This window comes from Vipera ursinii (assembly GCF_947247035.1).
Source record: "Vipera ursinii genome assembly, chromosome: 6".
NCBI classification, from domain to species: domain Eukaryota; kingdom Metazoa; phylum Chordata; class Lepidosauria; order Squamata; family Viperidae; genus Vipera; species Vipera ursinii.
In genome coordinates, this window is record NC_139515.1 from 43,865,799 (window position 1) to 43,875,871 (window position 10,073).

A 10,073-nucleotide genomic window follows, 5' to 3' on the forward strand; every position below is an offset into this window, starting at 1 on the left:
AGCCTCACAAAGGATTTCCCCTCCAGCCCCACAAAGGATATACCTTTCAGCTGCAGGAACAGCTGAACAGTCCCCTGAAGGATTTTCCCTCCATGCATGAAAGGGGTGGGAATCCCTTCAGCAGCCTGCAGGAATGGAGCTGAAATCCTTGAACAAGCAGATTTTTCACCCCATCTGCTTAGCGACCCAGGGAACTGCTTAACAAGTACCAGGTTTGCAGTCATTGACAAAGCATGTTTGGTTGCTACAATACAAAAAGGATGCTAAGGAATTGGAAAGAGTGCAGATAACAGCAACTAGGATGACTTGAAGGCTAAATCCTATGAAGAGTAATTAAAAGAACTGAATATATTTAGCTTAAAGAATAGACCAAGGTGAGACATGATAGCCAACTTCCAATATTTTGAGCGTTGTCACACGAAAAAGTGTAGATTTGTTCTCCAATGCCCAAGAGTAGGACAAGAACTGATAATCCCGGACATCTTTCTTGCCACTCTTTAACTGATACACCCAATTGGCTGGTGGCAAGGTCTGATGGGTGAGTGGCAATTGGCTAATCTGAAACCAAGCCCAAAATCTGAAATCCCTTAATGGTGAGTAACAAAGGAAGGTCAGGGGAGCTACTCAGATGCCTACTGGAGACGTAGAGCTTGCCGAAGAACACTGGCTGACAGTGGGTGAGCCACCTTCCTGGAGGAAGATGACTCTTGGGGAAAGACTGCAATGTAGAGCAGTGGTACACTTTCCTCCCTGGTCTGAGGTTTCCTTGGTTCCCCCACCCTTCCTCCAGCAAAGTGGCAGGCAGTTCCATGCATCAGAGGAGGCTTCATAATGGCTTTGCTGAGGGTCATGAGGAGAGGGAAAACAGCTTATAATAAACAGGGGTAGTCTTCAAGTTACAAACACAATTGAGCCCAAAATTTCTGTTGCTAAGCAAGATTTATTGAGTTTTGTTTGTCAGAAAGTCACAAAAGGTGATCACATGACCCCAGGACCCTGCAACTGTCATAAATGAAGTCAATTGCCAAACATCTGAATTTTGATCATGTGATCACAGAATGCTACAACAGTCAGAAGTGTGAAAAACAGTCATAAGTCACTTTTTCAGTGCGCCGTAACTTTGAAAGATCACTACATGAACTATTCTAAGTTGAGGACTACCTGTATAGAATGTTCTCTGGCAGCTTCCCAGAAATCAATGGGGATGCAAGCAGGAGGTGTGAACTCTTCTGGTCATGACCGAATGTCTCAGGAATTTAATTTAGCAAAGTTGTGGCTGGGGCACATTACTCCCCTGGGATTGAAATTTGACAAACTCATTTGATTCCCTGCCAACTTGCCAAAGGGAAGGATTGGGGAAGAAGTCACTCCTGCTCTCTCCAGGTGAGGAAAGATCTCTGAAAAGATTACCCGACGGGGATTGTTTTGTGTATTCATAAAGTCACCAGGAACTGAAGCGATCTTGCCTTTGCGCCATGTCTCTGAAATCGTGGGGATGATTCTTTCTGTGTTCTGGCTGCGTTCGCACCACTCGTTCAGTCACAAATTCAGCGCAAACGGAGACAGAAAGGCGATGATGGCTTCTACACCCACATTCCTAAATGGCCGGTTCCAGCCTTTTGGGACTTGCGCCGCTGCCTTTACAGTTCGTGGCTCCGAAAAACATCCTCTCTCCTACCTTACAGGCAGACTTCTCTCACCCGGCGCCGGGTTGGACTGAACTCACCATTCCCAAGTGCAAGGAGACCGGTGTCGAGACTGGCCTGCATTTGCCGGCAGCTCGCGCTGAGCCAGGGTGACATCAGCCAGTGCAACAATAGCCGGAGCCCAGAGCCGGCCCCGAAATGCGAGGAGCCCCTTCCCAGGTGGGTTTCTGCCGGGGAAGGACAAGCCTCTTGCGGCAGCGGAAGTTCCTGCGCTCGGGTCACGTGGGCGGGCAAGGAAGAGGCCGTGGCGGCAGTTGTGCCAGCTGTTTGCCCGGGAGCGGTAGCTGCATCTGCTGCTGCTCCCCAGGAAGTGGACGTGGAACTGGGAAGAGGCTCGAGCATGGAGGGGTGGCTTCCAGAGCGCGGACGGTTGGCGGCGGCGCTGCTAGTAAACTTGGCGGCGTCTATTTGCATCGTCTTCCTGAACAAGTGGCTGTACGTGCGAATGGGCTTCCCCAACCTCAGCCTCACGCTGGTGCACTTCGCCGTCACCTGGCTGGGGCTATACGTGTGCCAGGCGCTGGGCGTCTTCGCCCCCAAAAGCCTGCGGCCGCGCCAGATCCTCTCCCTAGCGCTCAGCTTCTGTGGCTTCGTGGTCTTCACCAACCTCTCTCTGCAGAACAATACGGTCGGCACTTACCAGCTGGCCAAGGCGATGACCACGCCGGTCATCGTGCTCATCCAGAGTGTGGCCTACGGCAAGACCTTTGCCACCCGCATCAAGCTCACTTTGGTGAGGAGCAGAGCAGGGTGCCAGGGGAGGACGGGTGGGCAACAGCCAAAGGAAGAGCGGCCCTCGCTTGCGCATGCTGAGGGTTCCCGAAGTAATGGGCTGCAATCCTAGAGCAAGAAATGCTGGAAGTGAAGTATTGCCAGAAATGTAGACAGAATGGCTTTTTGGTTGCTATGAAGGTTGGTTAAAAATAATTGATTTAGTCAAATGCTTTCCCAGGTCTAATGCTCCTAGATTTGATGGATTAGAGTGTCTATAATTTCTAGATCGTATGGATGTGTGGGAATGTCCATAGTTGATTGTGACTAACTAGGGGCTTTGACTCAAAACTATAGAATGTAAACACCCCCTTTTCATCCTAGAATTTGAATATACCGGTATTTATCAGGTTCAATCACAAAACCAAAATGATATATTTTTTAAAAAAATTGTCAGACAAGATGTTATGAAAAGCTAGGAATATAGCGACTGCTAGCCTCCTTGTCTTGTTATACTGGTTAGAGGCTGTAGAAATTCTAATCATTTAGAGACCAAAAAGTTTATGAAAACTGTTTCAAAACTAAGAAATAATACTGGAATAGTTAAGCATCAAATGTTTCTTTTTCTCTTTCACAGATTCCTATCACTTTAGGTGTTTTTCTAAATTCCTATTATGACGTGAAATTTAGTTTTCTTGGAATGATATTTGCTGCTCTTGGTGTTATAGTGACATCTCTTTATCAAGTGGTAAGTTAAACATGTTTTTTTACATGCAAACTTAGAATAATATTTTATGTAATCTATTCTGTATTTTTCAGTCTTTTGAGTAGAAAATATTTGTTGTACATAGCTTCCTTATTTAAATATGTATTATTTAACTGTAGGAAAAACTATTTTCTGTTGGAAAGCAACAGGTAACTCTATGCATAAGTATATAAATTGTATTCGAAGAAGGCTGGCATATGCATTCTTGAATTGATCCCAGTCTGGTGCCAAGTTGTTTTGGCCATGGCTTTAAAATATTTGAAGAGTTAGTTGATGAAGAGTGGCATTACCAGTTTTTTAAAAATATTGTAGGATTGTGTGATGATGTACAAGGGGATGAGAAACTGTTGCTTATTCTGTTCTGTACTCAGCAATAAACTGCAATAAACTACCGTACATTGTAATAATGTCAAATATTTTGTCTGTGAATAGCCTATTAACCATTTGAACAGTTTTGAACAACTTGATAGTGGTTCACCCTTTGAGTTTGGTTGTTTGCTTCCAGACATTTCGTTACCCTATTAGGTAACATCTTCCAGGCTGGGAGGGAATAGGATTTGGTCTCTGTTTATAGTAGCTTGCCTGTCAGTGTTGATGGTGGGGTTTTTTTCTTGGTAATTCCTTGATTATGCTGTTGTTTACTACTTGATAGTTGGTAGTTGATAGTTCCGTTTCATAGCTTGTGTTGGTTCTGTTGTAGTGGTTGTGTAATTAGGCACTCATCCATGTTTATATACATTATTTTTTCCATAATAATTATTTGGTGAGAGATAGATGACATTTCCTCTTTTTAGAATGGGAAGGGAATTAAAAAGACTTGTCAAAGTGTAAGTGGAGGTTTTATCACTAAACATACATTTTAAATTGAGTTTCCTCAGACCAATAAAAATAACTGATATTTTAAAGTTTAAAATGATATTTTCATTAAAGATAATTAAAACAGTAAGTGATTGTTTTTAGAAGTCTTTACTTATTGTTGACTTTCTACTGACTTTGGGAGCAGTAAATCTGTTATTTAATTTGTTTTTTTAATTTTTGTGTTGTTGTTTTTTATTGTTGTAAGCCGCCCTGAGTCCTTTGGGAGATAGGGCGGCATATAAGTCCCAAAAATAAATAAATAAATAAATAAATAAATAAATAAATAAATAAATAAATAAATCATTATAGGTAGTACCCATAGGCCCTCTGCTTTCTCCACGCCGCAACAGGCCAACAGCTTCCAATGTTAGCTTCAGGTTGATTCTCCAGGAGTGTGTCCAACATAAACTGCATGGCATGCACTGCACCTCTGGCAAGCTCCCATTCTTTCACTTCCTCTCATTTTGTGTCACACTGAACAATGCCTCCTGCACAGCTACTATCTTCGCCATGGAGCCACTGCTGCCTCTCCTGTGTTATTCAGTAATAAAACATGCTATGCCTCAGAGTCCTTTCTCGCTGCACATTCCATGGTCTTCAGGCTATTGGTCCTCACATTAAAATGGAACCTGGAAGTCCTCCACCTACACCACTGCCCTACTTCCCCCCAAGCTGATAACTCCTAGAGTTGTTCAGCCAGCAAGGTCATTGTTAAAAGTATTGGCAGTTGAAATCTTCATATATGGAAGATGCCCACACTAGGGAAATTTATTCTAGAGCTATCTATGAAGGTCATAGCTGGAATTATATTTTCTTGTTTCCTACTCATGTTATGCAGTTTGTAGCTTGCATTAACTTCAAGTTCAAAAATTTTAGCTTACATTTTCTCTACCTGAATAACACTTCATTGCTAGCAAGCTTGCATATTAAGATGCTTGTTTGCTTTCAAAATATTTTATTCCATTTCAATTTTTTTGGCATTTTAAGGAATCTGTAATCTAGACACTGATTTTTTGCCATTGTATCAGGATAAACAGAAGAAACGGATTGTCTTTTCTTTCAGATGCTTTAGATGCCTTGTGCAGTTGGAATAAATTGAGTTGGGCTATACATGCTTTTAAAGTACATACCAATAGAGTATTTAGTAAGCATATTGTAATTTATGTCAAGGTTAGACATGTACACTATTAATATATTTGTCTTTGTTTCAGTGGGTAGGAGCAAAGCAACATGAACTACAGGTAAATTCCATGCAGCTTCTTTACTATCAAGCACCAATGTCATGTGGCATGTTGCTGTGTGTTGTACCCTTCTTTGAACCAGTCTTTGGAGAAGGTGGAATTTTTGGCCCCTGGACACTCTCTGCTATGGTAAATTGTTTATTTTTCTTCTTCATTCTATTTGTTCTAAATGCTCTTAAAATTTAACAAAAAACATTCCTGTTCAAATATAAGCAAATATAACCCTAAGTTCTATATTGAATCAATGTTTCCCATTATTTAGTTGCTAGCCACTGAATTTTCAATTGTGAGGTATTACAACTAAAGGACTGCACGAAAAGGTCATCCACTACTGAATTATTTTTTAAAATAATCTTTACTTTATGCATTAAGATAAATTAGTCCAACTAATAATGACTGCATATAATGTATTGCTTTTCAAACAACTTCGGGCATTTGTTGGGAAGGCACACAATGAAGCAATCTTGCTAAAATCAAACAAGCCGGTCTTGATTGATTTATTTACATTGTCTTGGTTAGAGGGTTGGCTTGGGATATTCCTTGCTTCTTCTCTTGCCCTGAATTTTGTCTATGTTTGGCTCTTTGCTAGCTTCATAGTAAAAGTTTTGGGAGCAGCAACAACAACAGAAACAGCAGACAGCAAACAGATTACTTATGAGTAAACAGATTACTTATGAGTAAACAGGCAGTGGATTGGGCCGCACACTGTTTTCCAAGAATAATCAAAGGGCTCCTTATTATATTGTTTTGAAAGGACAGTAAAGATTATAGTACCATTAGGTTTTAATATTCTGATGGTTGGTCATTTTTCAATTGTAATGGCATTCATGCTGCTTAATGTTTATTTTTACTCCATACTTTGTGGGGGCATTTTTTTTCAAAATAAAAATTAACTTTTAATTCATATTTTTATCCATGCATGATGTAATCGAAAGGTATAATTTATAAATTCAATAAATAATAAATAAAACTGCTTAGGAGATGGTATTTTAGATATTCCTGGAAGTAGGTATTGTGAAATGTCAATCTATTGAACCCTTTTATATAGTTTTGTTAACTTTTATACTCCATAGTTCAGCTTGCAATTAAATGTTCAAAGAAAAATGCTTCCAGATTTTTAACATCAAATTGAATAATAATTCAAAATGGAGAAAGCTAAGGATAAAAAAATCAGGTCTAATTGTTTACAAACACAGGCACCAACTTTCAGAACAGCAATGCTAGATGAAGATCCAAGATGTTAGCATACAAGATGTAAGGTACCATGACAAAGAGAACCTTTCTACACATTCCGATAGAGTTACAAGGCTGTAATTCTTACTGTGATTGTGAAATGATTGGAAAGGCAATGATAAAGATAAAATTTGCAACCATCTTTGTCACTTTATAGAGGATATTGACTATTAAAAATCATTTGCAGTGAAATGTAAGTGCTTTCTTTTCCTAATCCACAGTCTATGGTGCTGGTCTCCGGAATAATAGCATTTATGGTGAACTTGTCTATTTACTGGATTATTGGGAATACTTCACCAGTGACGTATCCTTTCACTTGGAAAATTATTGCTCCAGTTTTGCAAAATTATTTACTGTATCACACTGGTAATAAACTATAGAAATCAGAAAACAGGTGAGTCACCAATAAACTATTTTAAATAAAACTTTCAGAAACTGTAGAATCATATTGTATTGGACTTAAACACTGTGTTTTAGGATCTTTCAGTAAGTTTGTTTACATTGTTAAGAGTGAATTACCTTAATTAGGTATCTTAATGATGCTGTATAATCTGATCTCTGGTACCGTGGTATTACCGGTAATTAAAATCTTTAAATGTAGCTGACACGCTGCATGTCAGTGTTACAACTATATTCAAATTATAGGCATTCCATTCTAATTTATTATAATTTTGCTTATACATTGAAAGTATTATAATCTTATAAAATAAAAGCAGTTAAGGAATCCCATTGTTTTATGAGAGGATGACTCATCTCCAATTCTTGGATTTACTTTCTATAGTAGCAGTAAAATAATGATGAATCTTTTATTGAAAAAAAATATATAATGAATACAGGCAGTCCTCAACTTACAACAGTTTGTTTAGTGACTGTTCAAAGTTACAGCACTGAAAAAGTGACTTATGACCATTTTTCACACTTATGACCATTGTAATATCCCCATAGTCACATGATCCAAATTCAGATGTTTGGCAACTGTCTCATATTTATGATAGTTGCAATATTCCTGGACCATGTGATCACCTTTTGTAACCTGACAAGCAGTCAATTGGGAAACTAGATTCACTTAACCATGTTACTAACTTAACAACTGCAGTGATTCACTTAACAAGTGTAGTAAGAAAGTTTGTAAAATAGGGCAAAACTCACTTAACAAATGTCTTATTTAGCAACAGAAATTTTGGACTCAAAATTGTGGTCATAAGTCGAGGACTACCTGTATTGTTAGCAGTGAGAGATTCCTTAAAGCCAAAAATGAATTAACAGATACATGAGAAAATCTTGCTTTCAGTTTTAGGCAGTTTTAAGAACCATTGTATACAACAGGGGTCGGCAACCTAAAAAAAAAAAGAGCCACTGGGAACCGGTTCCATCACAAATTAAAAAAAGTGGGAGCCGCGTGCGTGTGTCCATGCACGCACATGTGCAAAAAACGTTTTGCGCATGCACAAAATGGTTTTTTGCGCATGCGCGGACGCACGCGGCTGCCATTTTTTTTAAAAGTGAGATGGAACCGGTTCCCGGTTGCCCGACGGCGACGGCCCGTCTGCAAAGCTGCCGCTTTCGGCAGCTTCGCAGATGGGCCGCGGCAGCTTCCTCAAAGAGCGGCGCCCCTGCCCGTTCCGAAAGCGGCAGTTTCGCAGACGGGCCGCGGCAGCTTCCTCAAAGAGCGGCGCCGCTGCCCCTTCGCGCGGAGGTACGCGCGCACCTCTCCAAAGGTTTGGGGAGGTGTGCGCGCACCTCCGCCTATTCGGGGAGGTGCACGCGCACCTCTCCAAACGGGCGGTGCCACCCCATTTGGAGAGGTGCGCGCGCACCACTGCCAGTTCGAAGAGGTGCGCGCGCACCGGGCTGCTGGGAGCCGCAGGAGACGGCTCAAAGAGCCGCATGCGGCTCCGGAGCCGCGGGATGCCGACCCGTGGTATACAATAAGGAACTATGGAGATGACCCTGGCAAAAGTATGCCCTAGCAGTAACAAAAATATTATTTAAGCTCAGGAGAAGAAGAAAATTTTAAAATGAAACTGACTCCAGTTTTAACTTGCTTGGCAATAAGAGAGAGGGAGGAAAATGCTATTAATCTTTCAAGATTCTATTACTATATAACCCATATTAATGAAGTAAGACTTCCAATTATTCTTGAGGGAGGTATTTTCTGACATAGCTTACGTTTACAAGAGTAGGACATAAGAAGCCAAACCTGGCACAGGATTTAGTATTTGATTATTTTGGATTAATTATGTTCCTTAACACAGTTATGTAGATACAACATGTTTGGACACTTCAAATTCTGCATCACTCTCATGGGAGGATATCTCCTATTTAAGGATCCTTTGTCAATTAATCAAGGCCTTGGAATTACATGCACATTGTTTGGCATTCTAGCTTACACACACTTCAAACTTAGTGAGCAAGATGGGAACAAAAGCAAGCTGGTTCAGCGTCCGTAAATTAAGTATTTTTGTTGATAACAAAAATACTTTAAATGCACTGATTCCAAAAGCAATGCACTGTCTATGGATGAATCTAAAATTGTCCATCTCCCAGCAGAATGGACCCTCCCGAGCAGAGCAGATATTCTCTCCCCTATAACTGCCATGCACTGCCTCCTTCTACACTGGCCAGTTGGGGTATGGATTGGATTACACTGAGGGGTCACAGGATTCAGTAGAAAGAAAAGCATAGTATAGAAGACTGGTAGATAATGGGTGTCTGCTAATGTTGGCATCTCCAGATTTTTCTGTGTGTGTGTGTGTGTGTGTGTGTGTGTGTGTGTGTACACATACATATACATACTATGCACAATTTGTTTCTTTAAAGGGCTGTTTGGAATTAACAGTGCAATCTTTAAGCGAACTGTCCTATTTATACCAAATGAACTCATTCAGACAGATAGTGGTTTTTTGCTAGAAAATTAATCATGTCCTTATGATTATGTCAGTATTAAAAGGGACTTTTTGCTTTTTTGTGATCAAATGAAGATTGAAGTTCCTTGATCTGGTAAATATTGAAAAACCAAATTGTATCTTTTTCTGGATTCTAGATTTTTAAATTTCCACATGGGATTTTGTTTCTATTAATCACATACATTTTTATATTTTTCTGCGTATTTTAAAACTTAATGTATATTTAACTATAATTACATTCACAGTTGAGCAAATTACTGGTACTCCAAAATTATTAAGACCTGAGAATTTTACAAGTTGTTAAGTTTATAAGTATTACCTGACTCAGTGCAGGCTGGCTCCTGTACTTTGAAAGTGTTTTCTTTTTACTTTGTTCAGGACTCAGTAATTTATACAAGAGGTTTCTTTTCTAATTATTTTGGCCAGTGCAGATGTAGTGTTACTTGCAACTTGATTTGTAAACTTTCTTGCAACTTGTATATATTTTTGCTCAGTTTTAAACGTTTAAGACAGAACTTCCAAAGCATTATGGGGATTTTTTTTAAAATCAACATCATCCCCTTCTTTCAAATGCTAATTAAGGATAAATGTTTACTGAATATTAACTTGGTGATGTAAAGATAACCATGTTTAAACCAAGATAGGGTATTAG

General features: G+C 39.8%; 1 protein-coding gene across 2 annotated transcripts; it reads left to right on the forward strand.

Annotated features, from left to right (window-relative positions):
• Positions 1-241: 241 nt before the first annotated feature.
• SLC35E3 (solute carrier family 35 member E3) lies at positions 242-9,853 on the forward strand. 2 transcript variants are annotated; one of them, XM_083365936.1, is made up of 5 exons: positions 242-2,141; positions 3,055-3,165; positions 5,253-5,411; positions 6,737-6,819; positions 8,779-9,853. In XM_083365936.1, exons 1-5 carry the CDS (start codon positions 1,845-1,847, stop codon positions 8,963-8,965), a joined length of 837 nt encoding a protein of 278 aa, XP_083222062.1. In that variant the 5' UTR covers positions 242-1,844; the 3' UTR covers positions 8,966-9,853. The 2 variants fall into 2 exon arrangements, with proteins under 2 accessions (XP_083222062.1, XP_083222061.1); XM_083365935.1 differs by having other exon boundaries at positions 1,494-2,439.
• Positions 9,854-10,073: the final 220 nt, after the last annotated feature.

Excerpts from the sequence above, each read along its gene's own strand:
- SLC35E3 (XM_083365935.1), top strand. The coding sequence starts at position 2,047 with ATGGAGGGGTGGCTTCCAGAGCGCGGACGGTTGGCGGCGGCGCTGCTA. Across the intron at positions 2,440-3,054 it reads CCCGCATCAAGCTCACTTTG|ATTCCTATCACTTTAGGTGT; the intron begins GTGAGGAGCAGA and ends TCTCTTTCACAG. Across the intron at positions 6,820-8,778 it reads GGGAATACTTCACCAGTGAC|ATACAACATGTTTGGACACT; the intron begins GTATCCTTTCAC and ends ACAGTTATGTAG.